Source organism: Grammomys surdaster, unplaced genomic scaffold, assembly GCF_004785775.1.
Source record: "Grammomys surdaster isolate TR1022 unplaced genomic scaffold, NIH_TR_1.0 126398, whole genome shotgun sequence".
Lineage (NCBI taxonomy): Eukaryota > Metazoa > Chordata > Mammalia > Rodentia > Muridae > Grammomys > Grammomys surdaster.
In genome coordinates, this window is record NW_021621192.1 from 1025063 (window position 1) to 1046484 (window position 21422).

At 41.2% G+C, this 21422-nt stretch overlaps 1 protein-coding gene across 1 annotated transcript in view; it reads left to right on the forward strand.

Moving 5' to 3' along the window:
* Positions 1-21422, forward strand: part of Crybg3 (crystallin beta-gamma domain containing 3) — a 107456-nt gene that overhangs the window by 56877 nt on the left and 29157 nt on the right. The window contains exons 10-16 of the mRNA XM_028760226.1: positions 465-500; positions 2659-2792; positions 5725-5851; positions 13659-13801; positions 13909-14035; positions 14886-14918; positions 20171-20280. Of these exons, the coding sequence (XP_028616059.1) occupies positions 465-500; positions 2659-2792; positions 5725-5851; positions 13659-13801; positions 13909-14035; positions 14886-14918; positions 20171-20280 (710 nt within the window). The remainder of the gene's footprint in view (positions 1-464; positions 501-2658; positions 2793-5724; positions 5852-13658; positions 13802-13908; positions 14036-14885; positions 14919-20170; positions 20281-21422) is intronic.

The window sequence follows — 21422 nt, forward strand, 5'->3', positions numbered from 1 at the left end:
ACTTTTTGTGAGAATGATGTCACTATATGTAGTGTGCAGTCTTGATGTTACAAAGACGTTAGGTATGTTCAGCTGTGTTGGCAGAACTGGGAGGTAGCAGTATGGAGATGGGGCAGGGCCCTAATTTAGAAAACCTAAGTGGTTCTGGGAAATGCATTGGGTATGGGGCATAGGAATCCACTCTCCCAAGTGTAACTTCTGAAGCTATTAGCAGGTCTGCACTCTGTTTGGGATACTCTACAGCTGCTAAGTCTTTAATTGCTTGTGTGTGATTGGAAATCACCTGCCTCCTCTATACTGATGTAGATCAGTATGACATGGTTTTGCCTACTGTAGGGTTAAATTTTGACTGCTGCATAATTTACATGTCTTAACTAATGAGATTTTTGTAACTTACACATAACTTTGTTACTTTCTCACTTTTTATATATTCACATTGTCTTTAAATATCTTGTTATCTTTAGGGTGGACTGAAAGTGGAAATGCCTATGGACTTGAAGGTAAGTCTTGAACTGGCTCAAAAGACTGACCACTAATCTTTTAAGTATTGATATAATGCAGTTACCTGACTACATGTCAACCTAACAAGCGGAGGCGGCAGTAGTTGGAGGTGACTGTATAGAAGGTTTTCTGAGGGCCCATGCTGTGGGAAAGGGCGTGAAGACAGTGTTCAGAGATGGAGGTCTGTGTGGTCACTTCCCACAGACCTACCCAGTGCCGACTGTGTAGGAAGGTGACAGGTTTGATTTCTGTTTGGTGATGGAGATTCTGAGATTGAAGTTGGTACCCAAGTGAATCCAGTGGAACTTAGCCCAATTTCCAAGGCCGGTGCTGAGGAGGCACAGCTAGCTCCTGTTGGGTGTGTGTCAGTTTGTAAGCGTGAGTGCTGAATAGGGAAGCAGAGGTAGAGGCAGTGAAAAGTGGGTGGTGGAGGTGACAGGATCAATCACTTTACAGAGAAGGACACAGAGCTACAAAAGGTGTGTAAGGAGAGATGGGAAGAAAGTCAGCTCAGTGGTCAAGATGCAGACAGCCTTCAGAGGTAGGAAGTAGCCTCTCTAGCCAGAGGTAGCTGTGGAGAGACGCCCCTCATCTCTTTCACAAAGTAGGATGCCACCAGTGCCTCCAGTCTTTCTGTGTGCTCCACATCACAATTTATAGACTTGACTGGAAATTTCTCAATCACACGGAGGGAGTCTTTTAAAACTCACATGTCCGAATGCATCTTTTACACCTTGCCTGCATGCTGGAATCATCTGTATTTTAAAAAGACTCCAGCTTAGTTTCTATTCTCAGCATACCGTTTTGATTTTGAAAGAGGTCGAAAATGTTCAAAGTTTCTTAGGTGATGAAAAATGCAGCAAATATCGTGAACTGCTGATCTGACTAATAAATGTAGAGTCACCTGTGACACTGTCCACGTGACTCCTGCTGTGGCAAATCACAACTTTCATGTGTGAGAAGCTGGGGCATTTTCAGTCTTACAGGTTGTAGGCATATATGAGCAAATTGATTTTCATAAGTAATCACAACTTGTCAGTTAGAAATTAATTAACATCGATGATGTCATGAGAGTTTATTCATGAAAAAAATACCACTTTTTACTTAGCTTGAATGTCATCACACATAGCAAGTACTAAGCCTGAATAAAACTTCATTGTATGTGTGTATGTGTGTGTGTGTATGACTTTATTTATGTATAACAAATATAGACTATTTTATTTACAACATATAATACAAATATATACTTTCTTATGAAAATCTAGTATGTAGAAGCATCAAGATTGGTATCTATAATGTTACAAATGTTTTAGGAACAAATTATAATTTTTATTTAGTTTTATGTATTTAAGCCTAGGGACTTAGTCACCAATATCTCAGGGTTTAATTGTATACCAGTTATTCTGTTGGTCACATTGAGGGCTACAGATGAAGTGTGGACAGATTGACCCTGTTATCACAGCTATGTATTTAGGGCAGTGGGTACTTGAAAAGTAAAGCAAGCAAAATAATAAAAAAAAGTACTGTGTGGTGACAGTTTTCTACTGCTGTCCATCTGTCGCTGTTCCACTCATAATACCACCTCCAGATTGAACCCAACATCCAGGTAGCAGAACACTTGAGTTTCCAGTCATTTCCCAGTGTCAGAGAGGATTGCATTTAAAGTTTAAAACCTCACACCTCTTCCTCTTCAGCAAATATCAACAACTGTAAAAAGCAGCCAGTGTTTCAAGGAGTATTTGGTTTTTGAACTCAGTAGGTGATTTGGTTTTATGTACTGGAAGCTCCGTATGTTTTTACATCTTATGGGACGCAAGGCAGATCTACAGTGAATTCACAGCAACGAAATGATACAAAGAAAATTCGTGAATCTTCTGTAAGACAGTTGAGCCTACAATAATGGTTCTAATGCTTGAGTGACCAGAAAAATGTAATCCTAGCTGCCAGGCATGTTAATATGAGAGAAGCATGAAAGTTAGCGGTAGGCCCTGAGAATTACATTCTTTGTGAATACCAAATGCTATTTTAAGTTGTAAACGTAGTTTAAAAGGCAAATATTGTTCCCTATTCATATTTGTGTTTCATACCACTTATGTAATTCAGAATGTATCCATGGTATAATATGAGCACATTAAATAACAGTTTCATGTTTTTCAGGTTATCATTTATGAGAAACCTCACTTCCGTGGACATACCAAAGAGTTTAGTGAACATATAGATTCTGTCCCTAAGTTTTTAAAAAGTGATAAGGACTTCCGTGGCATTGGATCAATTCGTGTCATTGGTGGAGTGTGAGTGTCATATTTTCAGTACATGATTTATTAGTCTACTTGTAAAGATTAGCTCAAAAAAATGTGCTAAACAAGACAAAGTTGCCAACCTTAACCTTACTGACTATCTCCCTTCTGAGATGTAGGAAATAAAATGTATAACTTAGTAGCGACAGCCCACTTACTGGTTTTAAAGATTTGAAATAGAAACAATATTGTATATTTAATTTGAAAATGTAATACCTAGCTTTCCTAAAACACTGTAGAAGAATTGCTAGGTCAATTTCTTTTCTTCTTCTTTTTTTTTTTATATGTAAAAGATTATGAACATGAGTGAAGGCCTGATTTTTAAATCTGTTATTCTGTTGATCTATTGTTGTTGGCTAACTTATGTTCTAAGGGCCTTGGTGATGTTATCATATTAAAGGAGTAAGAGTGATCCCAGAGTCACAAGTGTTAACAGTTATGGTCCCCTGTCCTGGAACCACTCTTGATGAAACCCTCCAAACACAGGGGTATTGCTGCGACCCCAGCTTCAATCAGCATTACCACAGTAAAAACCCTAGAAAACTTGTACATAGGCTAGTGCTTGCTTTGGTATTTGTGTTCTGTGGGGGTAAAAACACCAAGGAGAAACTTAGCTCAAAGCTGATTTGCTGTTGAGAGGTCAGTGCTGGGATCCACCCAAAAACATTCTTCACACAGTGGTTATTTTGAATGCAGTTCATTTTAATGTCAAATATCAATGTAACACTATACAACTTGTTTATGCCCCTGTAGCGAACAATGCTTTTAAAATATTCACAGGTGTGTGTGACCTGTCTACAGTCACCTACTATAGTTCTATATTTGTGGTTTGTGATACAAACTAGTGACTGCCATGTCAGCCAGATGAGACTAGAAGAAAACTATTGTAGATACATAGGCTATATTGATACTTGGTCTGGCATTCCAATAATCATTTAATTACTTATCCCTGAATTTAAAATATGCTCTGTGTTAAACAGACATACACGGTTTGGGCAGACACATTTTTAGTCTATTGTGTTTATTATGTCCTCTGGTTTGTGAACACATGTGCATTGTTAAAACTTTGCTATAGACTTTTTTTCCTTTTTCCCTCCCTGTGACCTAAATGTTTTCCCATGTGAACTAGATGGATTTAAGACTAGTGTTCTGCCTTTAAAATGATTATCTGTTAAAATTTAGTGTGATCAGTATTATTTTCCAAAATGGCCTTTTAAAAAAGTGAAAAATGGCCTATGATAGAGAACACACACTCAGAGTTTTATGTGAATGGCTGATAATAAAAAATACATACTCACAGTTTCATATCAATGACCTCTGATAGAGAACACACATTCACAGTTTTATATGAATGACCCATAATAGAAAATATACATACTCACAGTTTCATATCAATAGCTTCTGATGGAGAACACACACTCAAAGCTTTGTATCAGTTAAGAAGAAAAACACAATGTTCCCATTTGGAAGATAAACAACTTGGCTGGTCATGTCACCCACCTCTCTCATGGATTTTTAGCTAACCAGTGAATGCTACAGTGTGGTTCTTCTTCATCCCTTTTCCATTTTGAGGAATCTGAGTGCAGCAAAACTGGTGATCTATAATTTCTTTAAGGTCATTATAAAGTAGATACAGTAACCGTGATCCATCTTTTAAGATTAAGGTCTTTGTAATGTTCATTCTTTTTCTCAGTCAAATATAGCTCAAAACAAGCTTCAAACAACTTGGTTACTATGAAAGACAGATTAGACTGCCTTAAGCTTTCTATGAAATTTATCCTCTATTTTTTTATGCTCACTAAAACTCAACAGTATGTTCATAGACTCACTCCACTTACCGTGGAAATCCACTCCCTAGCATTGTATACACGTAGAAAGAGACGGCAAAGAGAACTGAAGGGTGGCTGACAGTGGACAGCTCTGTGCTGTGGGAAAAGTTCCTTTTTTGCTTTTTTGTTTCTGTTTTGTTTTTAATTCACTGCTTCAGAGGAATGAAGAAAGAACAACAGGCAGCCTTTTTGGGCTTCATGTTTTTCAAGTTTCTGAATCAGAACTTCCCAAACTATGAAGTTACAGTATATCCATTTGGAAGGTCCCACCTTTACTGCTTAGGTCAGGTGAAGGCTATACTTTTATAAGCAGTGTATTTGGTGAATCACCTGTGCCCACATTGCATTAGGCACCCGTGGGTGTGATCTTTATAAAGGAGTAAGATTCACAGAGGAGCCTAAGAGCTGGTAGTGTTTATCAGTGTCTCCTGATACTATTAGGCTAGAACTCAGGAAACTTGTGTCCCTGGCAAGTACTCTGCAGTAATGCTTCCTGTTTCCACGATGAGCGCCGATACGATGCTGGATGAAGGTTTCCCACCCATAACTATTTACAGATGCTTTAGTCCATATATGCTTAGTCCGGTCTAGTGGCCTTTCCCAGTTTCTCCTTGGGGAAATTTCCTGGTGTTGTGTTTTATCTGCAACTGGGTGAAAAGCTCCTTTGGCTTAAACCCTGAGTAAATGATGAATACAGCAGTCCTTCCTTGGTTCCAGTGGGATTTAATTAGTGCAACGAAAATGATTTCCTTGGACCTTGGTGTGGGCTTGACCCTTTTCTCGTTGGCCGTGTGCACTTTCCATTATTTCTGCTTGGCAAACCCTTCTCTGACCATGGTGAGATATGGTACAAGTCATGCCACGATCACAGCTTGCTCTGCTGTGTTTCTGCAAGTGACCTTTTGTTGGGAAAAGCTTCCAAACTATAAAAGCCATCGATCCGCGAGACGCATACCATTTGCCCATCTTTGTGCAGGAAAACAAATAAGATTGTTTTTAAAATATGAGGTGAACAGCTTTGTCCTTTGTTGTGCGTTTCTCTTTTGCTCTCTTAACTAGTTTTCCCCGTGGCTTCACTGTGTATACTGTATTTCTAGGTGGGTTGCCTATGAAAAGGAACATTTCAAAGGCCAGCAATTCCTATTAGAAGAAGGAGACTTTGAAGACAGCAGCACTTGTGGGGCGTTAAGTGGACCCATCATGTCTTTCCGGTACCTACAAGCTGTGAGTTTGCTTTCTTCACATTAATTCAGATCTGTTTTATCTTCTTATGAAAAATGGACATGATTTCTGATAAAGCTGGAAGTCATAGCACCTGAGAGCCTCCCAACTGAACTGGACTTGCCTATTTTTCTTGCCTGGGGTGATTATTATAGAGTACCAATTTTTTTACTTTTTTATTTTATGTTTTGGGACAGAGTTTCACATTGTAGCCTTGGTTGGTCTGGACTTTATAGACCAGGCTAGCCTAGAATCCCTAAAGATCCTCCTGCCTGTGCCTCCTGTGTGCTGAGATTGCAAGTGTGTGTCATCATGCCTGAATTACTTTTTACTTTTCGTCAATTGATTCCACAGTTATTTTTTGGGTACCTCCTTTATTAGATATATTGTGCGATGCCCTACCAACATCCAGGGCAGGCAGTCTTGTGGGGAAGATAGCATGTAGATAAATGCTCTGTGTTGTTGGACTGTGACTATATCCCCAGAATGGTCAGTTGGGCAGTTCTTCCTACTTGGAATATGAAGGAGTGCATAGGAAAGATGATGTCTCAGCTGAGGCTGCTGGAACTCAAGGTTACCCAAGTGAAAAGTTTTCACGATGGACAGAAGGTATGCCATGAAAGGAAATCAAAGGCGTTGTTTTATACCAAGAGATTGGCCCGTGTCAATGGAGGAAGTCGAGAACGTAAGCTGGGGGTGATCTTACCAATGTTGCAACAATCTGGAGATATTTTGGATTGTCGTTTCAAGGGATGTGGGTCTGCTGACATCTAGTGGGTAGAAGCCAGGAAATCCTGCTACATCCCTGAGTTGGGAAAGGCTTCCCCAATACTAAAGCATTATAGCATATGTCATGTTGGTGGCTTGTTGGTTAAAAGCAGTCAATGCCAAGTCTGATGACCAGGATTCAATCCCCAGGATGCACATGGTGTAAGGAGGAAATTAAGATGTCCTCTGACCCTTAAAATATTCTCTGATCTCCACATATATAATATAGCCACATACATACACACACACACACACACACACACACACACACACACACACACACACGACAGCAATAATAGCAGCAGCAGTAATAGTAATAATAATGATAATAATAATGTCAGGGACACAGATGCTACTGGTGCTAAGGTAGAGGGACTCTCATAAAAGTACAGCATAGAGCAAAGCAGTTAAGTCAGGATGTGAGAAAGAACATTGGAAGGATGCCTCCACAGCCAGTGAATGAAGGGCCTAGTACCATGGGAGAATTCAGATTCATCATGCTTAAGTTGATTGTGAGTCACAGGTGGACCTTAAGGCCCAGTGGACATGAGAAAATTAGTGACTTAGAGAGATGGTTCTGGTGGCTGCATGGAGAAAGAGACTAGGAAGAGGGAGCTGCTGCTGCAGCTAAGCGGTCCAGAACTTCATAGCATTCCTGGTAGGAGTGGAGGGAGGCCAGAGTGGATGAGTGATGCAGATTTGTGAGGATCTTGGAACTTGTCGAATGTGACTTGTTACCCTGAGCAGCCCTCTGGACTTCTGAAAGTGTCTTGATGAACCCATTTTCTTACCATCCAGGTATAATTGTAATCTTTTCCCAAAAGGATCTCTATTCTGTTTTTAGACCGTTTCTCAAGCCCCCATATTGAGGGAACGCACACTGAAATGAAGTGTAATGACAGGCTCACACAGACTTTAGATGAGCATAGGGATTGTGTCCTCTGGTGCTTTAGGTTTCTGCCTGTGTGACCTGGAGCCTTTACCACACCGACCCAGAAGAGAAGGTGTGCAGGGATCAGGGAGAAGCTGATTCCCCGTCAATGATCTTTTGTAGTAAGAAAGTAAGTGTGTGTGTGTGTGTGTGTGTGTGTGTGTGTGTGTGTGTGTGTGATCTATCAGCAAAACCAAGTTCTACATGGAAGAAGTTGAAGACAGTCCATGACAGGCTGAATACACAAGTTGTTTTTGAAACAATGGATGGATAGCTTTTAAAGTGTTAATTCTAGTGCACAAGGGCCACACACTTCATGATACTACTGAAAGGACAAACTAAAACTAAATCCAACAAAGCTTGCTTTCTTCTTAAGAGCACCATAGTCACATGCACGGAGGAATCAAGGGTCACGATTCTAGTCACTAATATTCACCATTAAACACTTAAAACAACTTCCCAGCCTACTTCAGAAAGAGAATCAGGTGGGAGCATGAATGACACTAGGAACATTTAGAAAGGACATGCTGGCATCTCAGAACAGTGTCCATGACTAGGCCAACCAAAAGCCAACCCAAACCACTGGCTGGAACCTGCCGAAGAAGAAATGCAAGAAGAACTATTGTAACAAGTACTGCTAAATCAAGAGAGGTTTGACGTAGTCAAGAATGTATAGTCATATATGGTAGAAAAGGTGGCATGAATAAACACATTAATTGCTGCTGTACACAAAAGTTCAGAGCATGTGTGAAAATTACGAGGTAGCTTTTGTAATAAATAAGCAAAATTGCTCTGTGGATAAAGCCTCTTCTGCGCTGTGTCTTTAAGTTAGGTTTTAGGATGAAGTTATAATCCTTATGATAACCTTAGTATTTGTCAAGTATTAATTTATGGCTTTAATTGAGACTTGCGCAAATTTTGACAAAGGTTCCTGCATGATCACTGAACATGTTAGGGGTTAGGATGGTTGAGGAGCAAGAATGTCTTGTATAGAACACATATCATATCACCAATTTCCATGGTTCCAAAAGTATGGCCTTAAAGAGTACTTTTCATGACAGAAAGCTGGATCTTATTCTATTAAAAGCTTATTAAGTGTGTGATTTTACTGCTAGCTATCCAGGAAGGAAAGCTGTGTCGTGTAGTGTCAGTTCAGCTATCCTGGCCGCAGTACATAGAGCACTCTGGATGTACTAAGGTCAAAAAGAGGTTATGTTCCTTGGGGATAATGGGAACTGGGCCATTTAGTGATTGGATAGCTAGCAGTAAATATATATATACATACATATAAGGAGTTTTGAATACACACACGCACACACGCACACACACATGTGTGTGTGTGTGTGTGTGTGTGTGTGTGTGGATAGATAGATAGATAGACAGACAGACAGACAGACAGATAGATAGATATGGTGTTTGAGTTCCTTTTGAATATTCCTCAGCCAGGCACATAAATGGGAAGGAGTGACTGTGACCCTGGCAGCCTTGCAGAGTTAACAGTGAAAACTCATATGACATATCTTTATCCCATAGTAGTCTGGAATGTCTGTGACCTGGGAAAGGGAACCCATGGCATTCACAGTCTCGGCTAAAGTCATATGAAACTCCCATGTGAGCAGGCAGGAAAGCTGTGTCAGGCAGTGTCAGTTCAGCTATCCTGGCCACAGTACATGGAACACTCTGGATGAACTAAGGTCAAATAGCGGATATGTTCCTTGGGGATAATGGGAACTGGGCCATTTAGTGATTGGAAGAGGACGAGGAGAATTGGATCCCCAGCTCCAAGTGAGTCACTCGGATACTCACGCCTTGCTGGTTGCTTTTAAAGAAAGTAGAACACTGCAAGGAATGTGGTAGAGCGTTCAGCCTCAGGGTCAAGGAGTCTTTATGTCTTCTCTTCCTCAATAACATCTGCTTGGCGTGCATGTTTTCCTTCAGTTTTATACTAGATTTTACTGTCTAGATTTACTGTTTGATTTTGTTTCTTCCATACCTAGGGTCTGACCTCTGACCCCAGGTGGTGTGCCAGAGCACACTTGCCTTTAAGTTAATAGATTCTCCAGGTCTTTATAGGCACCTGGATCACAGTTCCCACCTAGGAGCATAGCGTAAGAAGTCACTGGCAGGATCAGCCAAGAGGGTTTATGGAACTTAAAAGTCATCAAAGTGCTGAGCCTTGTGATTCGTCTTTAGACTTACAGTGGCTCTCAGGTTTTGTTTTGTTTTGTTTTGTTTTTTCCTCACAGGCAGGACTATACTTGAGGCTGTACTTTAAAAATATAAAATAGCCTTTAAAGTTGTGATAGTTAGTATATGCTTGGCCCAGGGAGTGGCACTGTTAGGAGGTGTGGCCTTGTTGGAGTGGTTGTGTCACTGTGGGCGTGGGTTTTAATACCCTAGTCCTAACTGCCTGGAAGTGATTCTCCTCATACCAGCCCTCAGATGAAGATGTAGAACTCTCAGCCCTCCTGTACCATGCCTGCCTGGACACTGCCATGCTCCTGCCTTGATGATAATAGACTCAACCTCTGAACCTGTAAGCCAGCCCCAATTAAATGTTGTCCTTATAAGAGTTACGTTGGTCATGGTGCCTGTTCACGGCAGTAAAAACCTCACTAAGACAGAAGTCACTCCACTGTTGTTCATCCTCTTTGAGCTGAAAACCTACCCTTGCCTGTGGAGTACTCAGTGACAAGGATGTAGCTACCTAGAATTCATAGGCAGACCCTAGACATAATTCCAGTGTCTCTGGAATAAGGCACTTAGAGGTTTTGTTTCAATGTCTCTTTTCCCCCAGTGCTGAGGAGGCCAACCCAAGGGCTTCTTCATGTTATGCTATTATGCTACCCGTGAGCTATATATCCCCAGCTTGTACATGGGATATCTAGAGGTTCATCCTCAGGAGGTTGGACCCAGCACTGGCACATGACTGAGCATATGAGATTGGCTTTGAGCTCCAGCCCCGACTTTAGGAGATAGTCCCTCAAGGGCTGCCAGTCCTCAAGGGCTTGCTGGTCAGCTGGGTCTGATTTCATGTATCTGGCAGATTTGAAAGGAAAATGCCGAATGGGACAAGGCCGGGGTAGTTGTTCGGAGGGAGAGAAGTACCCGGAAAACGATGGGAAACAAAAGCTGCAAGGCAAGAAAAGCCACAAGTAAAAGCAGAAAACAGAAAGACAAGAGCTACGCCACTCAGGTCACTCGTGCAGACCGCTGCTGAGGCTTCGGGGCTGGAGGACAATGTAGAGAACTCAGGGTTTGGGGGTGTATTTCTTCGATCCTGTATGCTCTCAGCTCGTGCATTCTGTAGTGTGATTCCTGTGACAGGAGGCCTCTCCTCTCCTCTCTTTAACTCCAAGCCTAGCTGTCACTGTGTGGCCCAGTAAGGCTCCAGAGCATTCCTGGGCTGACACTCCTTCCTGCTGTGCAAGTCCTTACTCAACAGGAGTATTTCTGAATGAAAGGGCAGATACACAACACAGGTGCAAATACCAGTATTTTTCTATGTCCCTCTCCAGTGGAACACAGTGATCTGAGGCACGTCTCAACACACTGTGCTTTTCAGTCCTGGGATCCCAGCAAGGAGTACCCTAGGGTCAGAGGAACTGGAGACAAGGTACTTGCTTTGTGAGAAATGAGGAGGTCACCAATCGAGTGCTGTGCCTGAGCCTTTCCATTGCGGTTAGGCCTGGTTTTGCTGGTCACTGTTGATCCTGGCTCCTGACAAGTACCAGGCCGCGCCCTATCCAGCCATCATTGGATCCTCATGGTTGCTGTACACTGGTCCCAGCAGTTTCAACATGGAGGAAAGAGGCGTGTCTATTTCTGTGCTCCTCTGACTGGGAGGTTCCTGTTGTCAGCAGAACTTTGTTAGGTCACCCAGGGTAAACATCACACCCTCCTTGGGAAGCTTATCTGGGGACTTGAGAGGTGATCACAGGTTACATATGGTAGAGTGTGTGTGTGTGTGTAAAACCAGAGATTAGAAGAATGTGTTTTAGAAATGACATTCTATTGAGTAAGATCTGGGATGGTGCCTGATCCAGAATGAATCTTTTCAGTTTACTTTTTTATTTTTAAATGCAGCCCGTGAAAGCAATGTACTAAAGGTGGTGCATTCCCTTGAATTACAAAGGATTCCTCTCAAGATAAAATTGAAAACTTGATATGGATTAGAAATTATTTTGTTGGTAAAAATTTTAGGCAAAAGACTGTTGTCTTTTACCCTGAAGTTTGATAGAACATTTGACTGTTCTCTGTCAGCAATTTTTAAATCTTTGAAGGTTTCTGAGGAAAGGGGGCTGGGGGGGGGTAAGGGGGTAGCGTTGCACACCTTTAATCCCAGCACTGAGGAGGCAGAGAGACCAGCCTGGGCTACACAGTTAGTTGACACGTTGTCCAGTGCAGAATGATTGATGAACATTTACCCACTGACTAGGTATGTTGTCCTTTTGTGTTGAACTCTTTTTGACTTGCCTATAAGATATTAGTGTTCACCCGGAAGTCTTGTACTTATAGATCTTAATTTTTACAAATTAAGAAGGTAAGAAGTTTAGTATTGTGGGGTATAGAGATATTGACAGCATTTTCTGTACTTCAGTGAACTAATAAAAAGACATTTGTGTGTGGATGGGTTCCTATATGTGTATGTTGGTTTGTGTGTGTTCCTGTGTGTATAGGCCAGAGGTCGACAGTCAACACATATCTTCCTTTTAAGCTTTCCACTTGATTGTTCAAGCCAGGCTCTCTCACTGAACCTGGACAGCACTGATTTGGCCTGAGAGCTCTAGGGAACCGCCTGGGAATACAGGTGTGCTCCACTGTGCCCAGTTTCTTCCCCTCTCTGTTTTTGAGAAACGTATACTTGTATACAATGAAATAGGATCTTAACTACTTCCCATTTTCTTCTTCCAGCTCCCCTCATATCCCCATCACACACCCCAAACTTCACTTTTATGCCTTTTCAAAATAACTTTGAAACCCCTTTAAGTCCAGTTAGTGCTGCCTATGTGTGTGGCTGGCTGCAAGGCTGGGTGGGGCTGTCCTCTCTTTTCTGTGCTCCCGGCTAGCCATGTGACCTCCACTCCACTTCCTTCCCCAGGTGAGTGTGGGACAGCAGGGGCATGATGTCATATCCCCTTCCTCCTCACCTGGGGAAATGGGGCGGAGGTCACATGGCTAGTGAAGAGCTGACAGTGAATTCCAAGTCTGCGTATTCATCCTCCCTAAGCTGTTAATCATTATGGAAATTAAAGGACAAGAATTTAACCAGCAAACATTACATTATACATATGCATAAAAATTATTCATAGATTATATATATAAATAAACATATTTATAAATATATATATATATATTTAAAATCAAGTGTATTTACCATTAGATAGAGAGAAATGGAAAAATTTGTTCAATGTTTATTTCAGTTTTGATAGCAAATATGTTTTATTATGTATTATTTAAGTCTCTTCCTGGAGGGCTGTGGTACAAAATTGCATCTAGTCATTTTAAAGTTTCTTAATTTACTGATGAAATTAGGAGTTTATATGTTTGGTTTTAATGTTGCTCACGTGAATAGCCTATGTCTTTAGTTCACTGACTGTTTATGTTTAAAGTTTTGTACAAAATCATAAATATATCAACTTTAAAAGCAAATTTTCCTGACCTCATTTTGATTTTTGAACAAGTAGCTGGGTTTTTTTTGTTTGTTTGTTTGTTTTTTGGTTTTTATTTTTAAAGCTTAGTTGTATTTAATCTCATAAACCAGTACCTCCTGTTGCTCAGTATATGTTGTATTTTCACTTGGCTTTGTGTAGATTTTGCTCAAGTGAGAGTCTGAGTATTTCCTGTAATTAGTGATACACGTGATACATCTAATCCTAGCAGTTTATCTAAAACTGTTGACTAATTTCCTTTTATTTGACATGTGTTTTTTTCAGATTAGAGCAAATCCAGGCTTGATGTTTTTCTCAAAACTATATAGGAATAGAGATTATGACACTGTATTTCATGCGATTTAAAATTCTTCCTGGAGTCGTTTGCCTGAATGTTTTCCTGACAGCATGTGGAACTGTGTTACGTATGCTTTCTTAGACCTCTTTCCCTCTTTTTTAGAATTTTATAGAATCTTCGATCACACTGTTTGAATCTGACCTAGAAAGTGGGAAGTTTATTGATATTACGAATCAGGAAATTTCTGACTTAGAAGAAATCGGCTTTGGCAGGGAAACAAGATCCATTCATGTGAAGAGTGGCGTGTATGTAGCTCTTGCCCTGAAGAGCCTGGGAGGGCCTGGGGGAGGGGCCGCTCTAAGCTGTTAGCGGCTTAATTGACTCAGTTCTAACACTCTTCTCTCCCTCGTAGGTGGGTTGCCTACCACCAGAAGTTCTTCTGTGGAGATCAGTACATTTTAGAGAAAGGAAAATACAAATGCTTTTTTGACTGGGGAGGATCAAGTAACACAATCTTGTCAATCCGACCAATCCAGCTGGTAAGTGAAGCCTTGGGTGGGCAGATGCCAGAAGCTCATACAGGATACGGTTGACCCCCGTGGTTCCTAACCTTTCTAGGGCTGCAGCCCTTGAATACAGTTCCTCATGTTGTAGTGACCCCCAACCATAAAATTATTTTCGTTGCTACTACATAGCTGTGATTTTGCTACTGTTATGAGTCATAAGGTAGATGTCTGTGTTTTCCGATGGTCTCGGTTGACCCCCAGGGAAGGGTCGTTCGTTCATTCATTCAGCATTGCTTAGTAATCCAGATGAGTCAGATGCTGACTCATTCTCTGGAGATCCAAGATGAGTATGCTCTCTCAAGGGAAAGAGATGCACGGGCATTTAGGTATCGTGTGGTCAGCAGGAAGATGAAGTGTATATGTAGGTCATGCTGGAAGAGGCAGGGAAGGACGCTCTGTGGGGTCACGACCTTCCCGTATACCAGTGATACCTTACGGGAGTTCTCTAGGCAGAAGGCACAGCCCATCCTGTGCGGAGTAAGGAAGCGTCAAATACTGTGGCCACGTGACAATGAGAAGCACCACAGAGTGGCCTGAATCCCTATGCCTTAGCGTCAGAAATTGTGGCCCTTTCTAAAGCGTACCCAGAAGCTCTTTGCTCCTAGCTTACAGTAGTTCTCAAAATAAACCAGTCCCGAATATTAAAATCACTCCGAGGAAATTCCGTAGGTTGTTTGGGATAGAAGGGGTCATAGGCCTGTGAGAGAATTTAGGAGATGGATGAGACCGTGGAAGTCTTTTTCAAAGTATATTTTCAAAATACTGTGAAGTCAGATAAGATAATGTGATGCCAATTTTTAAAATATTTTACTATGTCTTTCAGGAACCACTTGGGATAAATGAGCCTCCACACTTGGTATGTTTCAAAATATTCTAAATTTATCATTGTTGGAGTGTTTACCAAAAGCACTTACACTTTCTCCAATCTTTCTCTTTCCCTGAGATAAGTTTTCTGTTTCTTTGTCACAAAGCAAGTTCCTTGTGTTCTCGGTGCCCTGAGGAGAGTGGTGACGTCTTGTGTTAGTCTGATTGGCTGGGATTTGTCATAGCATCCCTCCTTTCCTCTTGAGAGAGCTGTTGCTCTGTCCACAGTGGGCCTCTCCGGCTTTCCAATTTCCTGTTTTGTCCTATTGCCATCTTGCTCATCGCTGCCTATCACAGTTCCCAGAGGAGCTAGCTGCCTTGCAGTACTTCTTACGTACACAGGCTTAGAAACCATTTTTACTACATTATTTATTTTCTGCAGAGGAGTGTGCTCTCCTGCCATGGTGCATGCGTGTGGAGGTCTGCGGTCAAATTGTGGGAGAAGGTTCTCTCCTTCCATCATGTAGATTCTGGTGTTCAAACTCAGGCCCTCAGGATTGGCGGCAAGCACCTTTTTTTTACCCACTGAACCTTCTCATTGCCCTGTACATGTGGATTTCTGATACTTGTATCATTTTTTTTAAAGCTCTTAAACCCACTTACTTCCCCACCTCTCTCGTCCCCCGTTTCCCCCCCCCCCCTCCTCCTCTCCCTCCCTCTCTCTCTCTCTCTCTCTCTCTCTCTCTCTCTCTCTCTCTCTCTCTCTCTCTCTCTCTCTCTCTCTCTGTATGTGTATGTTTCAAAAGGGATTGGATAAGTCAGCTTGAGGAAGGAAAGTAGACCTTGTGTGAAAGAAAGACTTAATAGGGACAGGAACACCATGAAAGAGAAACAGAGAGAGGAGGCAAAACACTGCTTTCTCTGTTTCTTTTAAAGTAACCTAGTTAGAAAGATCCCTGTCCAAACTCCATGTATAGTGGTGGATGACCAGTGATGTTCACTGCCTTGACATAGTGTAAGTCTTTTCTCAGCATGTCCAGCCTCCATGTTCCTGTCAGCAGTCAGCTTAGTTGAATCGTGCTCCCACTCACTGCAAGTGCTTTGAGGTTTTTATTACCTTCAGGGACAGTTCCTTCTTAGACATAATTGAGTAGTTGTTTTGTAGAGACAGTTCTTGCCAGAAATATTATTTTGGACTTTTGGAAACCTCCAGCTGTGGATTTTTAGAGCACTGGGTTTCGTGTAGATAAAGAAGACCACAGTAGTGATTTCAACATTTTTCTGATTTTCTCAACTGCAGATGAAACATTCTATTCTTTTAAGATCTTTTCCCTTCCCAACTACCCCATTCTTTGTTTTTTAAAAAGGAACTTCAATGTTTAGGGACAGATTGCTGGGTTTTTGCTTTAGTGTTTCCACATTCCACTTCAGTCTTAAAGAGGGGGCGGCAGGAGTGTGGGAGCTTATGCTTGCTAAGGCGCATACTGAGCCCCTGTTTACACAGCATCAGAAACCCCACCTCATGTCAGACATTTTCTTATTTACATTTATATAAATAAGAACTAGCAAATCTTGGCTGTGTTCCCATAAGGTTTTGTTTTTTTTTCTGACTAAGGAGAGACAGTTACATTTCAAGGCTCAAGTCAGAGAGGGACTTTTTTTGTTGTGTTTTATGATAATTAACTCAAGAGAAACTTCAAGCCACTATGGGGGAGGATCTAGAAAATGTGTGGAGGGTAATATACATCCTGAAAGTTATAAACATACACTTGCTGGTGGTTTGATAGGCATGAAAATCTACATCTAATTGTTAATCCTAATAGAAAACCAGCATTTATGGAGGACAGTGCTCTTCTCCGGAGATTGCAAACTAAGTCTGATACCAACTCAAAAATTCACATAGCACAGTAGCACTCGCCATCATTAGAGGGGGCATTTCAGTTTGTTTTTATTTTCACCCAAACAAAGCAAACAGCAGACTATGGATTACTGTCACCATCTCTCTGCCTTAGCAGGAGTCGGATGTCATAAATATTACTAGATTAAATATTACGAAATGTAATTTCTTCTCAGAAGTTAGAATGAGACAGTATTCTGTAAGAATTCTAATCTACTCTACCCTTTGACCTAGCTAACTACCTTGGATTCCTGGGGACCTTTGTCAAGTCTATTTACAAATGTAATTGTTTCGAATATTCCTGAAACACTGACCTATTATTTTACTCTATACATAATTGTATCTGTGAAAAAGAAACGAGGCAGTTTCTTGTATCACATAACTTTGCTTCATTGAGCTTTGAAGTAACTGAAGAAGAGTTTATAATAGTTATGTTTGCTGTTAACATATAGGGCAGTGGTTCTCAACCTGTTTCACTGTGACCCCTTGGGGGGGTATCACATGTCAGATATCCTGCATATATATGATTCATAATAGTAGCAAGATTATAGTTATGAAGTAGCAATGAAATAACTTTATGGTTGGGGGTCACCACAACACGAGGAAATGTGTTTAACTGTTGAAGCATGAAGAAGATTGCGAAGCGGTGATATAGGGGATTCTTATACAACCAAAGTCCAGGACGAACTATTTAAACAAATAAGATCTTGCCTAGGTAACTAGAAAGGTGAGATTTTTATGGTGTATCTCACTGAAGTGAGTGATGTATGTAGAGTCTAATCCAAGACTGGGAACAAACAGAGCTCTGTGTGTGTGTGTTGTCTTTGTGTACCTATGAGGATGGTCCACATGGTTGCGTGATGTGTAAGAGAAGAAAACTTCTCTTAGAAATTATTTTAGTGTGAAAGTAAATAAAATTATTTTGAAAGTCTCTGCTGATCCTGTGAAGTAAATTGAGCAGGCCATCTGTGTTTGGTCAGTAATTAAGTTACTGGAATTTTAGTTTGTCCAGTTAGATTCTATTCTATTACATTTTCTTAATGTGTATCGTAAATGAAAATTACACAGTGAAATGTATTGCTGCAAAATCTTAGTCTTAAAGTGCTGATTACGTCTGCCTCAAGGGGCCGGTTAGAATGGAGACATGCAGTGGAGATGTGAGGAGGTGACCTACCTTATCCTAGGGGCAGAATTTGTTTTCTTTTCTCTTCTCCCCCATTCCCTCCTTTTTTTCTTCTCTCTCTCCTTTCTTTTGTCTCCCTACTTGTTTGCTTCTGTGCTCTTCTATGGAGGAGACTGGTAAGCATAGCCGCCTTCCCACGTGGTCCATGGTAATGCATGTAGTTTGACGATAACTCATATCTTGTTCTTCTATTTGCTTAGTTTCTAAGCAACACGTTGATCTGTTTTATACATCTATTGTCCATGAAAGTCTAAAGGAAATACTATAGTGACTTTTTGTTGTTGTTGTTTTTCTTTTTTTTTTCTTGTTGTTGTTGTTGTTTTTCGAGACAGTGTTTCTCTGTGTATCTCTGGCTGTCCTGGAACTCATTCTGTAGACCAGGCTGGCCTCGAACTCAGAAATCCACCTGCCTCTGCCTCCCAAGTGCTGGGATTAAAGGTGTGCGCCACCACTGCCCAGCACTATAGTGACTTCTATAGCTAGGTTTTCTCCACCCCTCGTTTTTCAAAACCACTGTCACTTAATTTTATTAAGAATGGAAACTACAACTTAACTGTTTACAGCTGCTGTGCCTCGAGCTGGCTTCTCATGTCCCGAGGGTGCTTTTTATGGGTGGGCTGTTCGGCCATTCTCAGAGCATGTGAGAGCTGTTCTGTTCTGATGCACTGATGGAGGGTGGGGGTGTGGCCAGGGTGAGGTTGTTGTTTTGTAGCTTTTGTCTAATGTTGACTTAAACATGTACTTTCTAATTTACAGGTAAGAAAAAAAAAATAAGCTCAAATATATGTTGAACCCAGTTTCCAAATGATTGCACAAAAGTAGTTTACCAAAATACAGTGTGAGAATTTAAATCCTTCTGTGTATGAAAATAGACTCAGGGCTGGAAGGGGCCTCCCACTGAATTATCTGAGCTGTATGACACCTGCGTGATTGCTGTCTGGAATTTGACATTTCCTGACTTTGTGGTGAAATGTTAAAATGTAGGTGTGTGTGTGTGTGTGTGTGTGTGTGTGTCTGCATGCTGAGCAAAGTCTACATGGATAGTAGTGTCTCAAGCCTGAATGAAGCATAAACATTAAACCCATCGATACATGAAAAACACAGTCTGCCAACCAGAAGCACATGTCTGAGTAAGTCAGCTGTTAGACCCTCTTTCAAGTAGTGTTTCCAGTTTGTTCTGTGAATTTAGATAGTGGTTGCAAGCTGCAGAAAATATATATTTTCAGAAGTTTGCACTTCATGTTTTATGAATCTTTACACTGTGAAGCATCCGTCTTCTTTGGGACTCTTTCCTTGACTGAAATGTGGTGGATCTTCTCCTTAAAACAGGGAGCTCCATGGTGCCTGATGCTCCCAGTACAGTGTGGCTTCACAACAGGAAGACACCTTGTGAAAGACACCTCCCTGTGCCAGGGGAGTGCCAGGGTTCTCACTTCCCGGCTTTTGGCGGATCTTTGTATCAGACCAAACAAAGTCTGGGCAGAATGAAACTGTCAAGAACCAGATCCCATCAGAGGATGAGGATGATGGTGAGCAGCCACTGCTCAAGGAGCCTTGTTTCTGATGGCTGCATTTGCAGGCGTCCTGTGTGCAGGTCATTTACTACATCACGTTCTGTGCTACCTTGTAAACATGTCTTTGCGGCACCATGGGCCTTGGGCCAGGCCTGTTGGAGTCTCCAGAGGATGATGAGATATTCATATATAGGGCGCAGTAATTTATTCTTTCTCACTTTTGATTCAAGGCCTCTAGAACTACAGCTTGTTTTTGTTTTTTTTTTTTTCTTTTTTTCTTTTAGTTCAAAGGGGGGATTTTAGTTGGGATTTCATTGTCTGTTTTACCTTGACAAAAACTCAAGTAGAAACTTAGTGTGATATTCAATTATATTGTATCAGCTGTACATTTGAGACATTATCAGAAAAGTGAGCCCATAATCTAGAATACATACCTCTCATGGTCTTCACTATAGATCTGGAGCTAATCCCACACCGTTTGACACAAGCTATGATGTATATGATAAATATTGAAATCGTATTCTCATGGAAGGAGGAATAAAGGCATGCACCGCTCAGGAGACTGTCACCATTCTTCACATTACTGTACTGATACTAAATAAAACATGAATCTAATGTCCTGCTGAACTTTTATGAGCGCCTTAAGGTTTATGTGCCTGTGATGATGTTAAGCAGCCATTTCACGGTCAATTACTATTGTGTCCTCCTAGCTCAAAGCATTCAGTAAAGCAGGCTTCCAAGGAGAGTGTATCGATTTCATAAAAGAATGTGATGACCTGACCTCGTTCACGCCGGTGTCCTTTAAAGTTCTCCGTGGCTGGTGAGTGCGCTTCTGGACTCTTCTCCTTTCACTTAACTGACGTTTTTAAGTTTATGGAGATCAGGCTTTTTTTTAATTTTTTATTTTATTTTGGCATTCACAGTAATTTAATTTTAACAAGCACTTAAAATGTCAAAAAAAAAAAAACTTTTCAGCTTGTGGGCTATATGAAAATAAATGATAAGACTGTTTGGTTTGCCAGTCCTGGCAAAGATTGTGGATCATTGGTAAATGGAGTCAGCCAATGATAGTTGTTCATTCTATAGGACTTGTTAAAAACTTTCATACTGAGTGGGTGCTGGTGGCGCATGCCTTTAATCCCAGCACTTGGAAGGCAGGCGGATCTCTGAGTTGGAGGCCAACCTGTTCTATAGAGCGAGAGTTCTGGGACAGCCAGGGCTACACAGAGAAACCGGGTCTTGAAAAACAAAAGAAAACAAAACAAACAAAGCAAATCAAAAGTCTCGTACTGATCCTGAGATCTAGTATATGTTATTTCAGCAGCACCCACTTGCCACTGTCCCCTTAAGTGACTGTGAGAAAGCCGTCACCACTGGAAATAATTGCTGGCATTAATGGACGGCATGTTTGCTCCCCACTCGCCCAGAGCCACTGCCTTTCCCTGTTGCTTTCCTCTCAGGTGCTCTAATCATGGACTCTCATTACCTACTTGTTCCCCCATAAGGCTGCAAAGTTTTAAGCCTGGTTTACTACTCTTGCAAATACATTCTTCAGGGCCCAGCCCCAACAGGACCTCCTTGACCTCCACTCTTCCCATTCAAGCAGAGTTTTCCTCCCACGCTTCCTTGTCCCTCTTCTAGGCTGATCTTTTCTATATCTCTTACTGTTTTTATATTTGCTTCCAAAGGGTTTGATAATTTTACAGCACTAAAACATAAAGTTGCGTGAGTTCAGAAACATGGCCTACTCTCACTGTTATAAGAGAGAAATATGTAGAAGAGCTCTCAATAGTTTCCATACCATCTTTGAATCTCTTCTACATTAAGGTGAAAAAGTCAGTGTTGTGCAAGATGAATTTTCTTTTCTTTCTCTTTCTTTCTTTCTTTCTTTCTTTCTTTCTTTCTTTCTTTCTTCCTTCCTTCCTTCCTTCCTTCCTTCCTTCCTTCCTTTCTTTCTTTTTT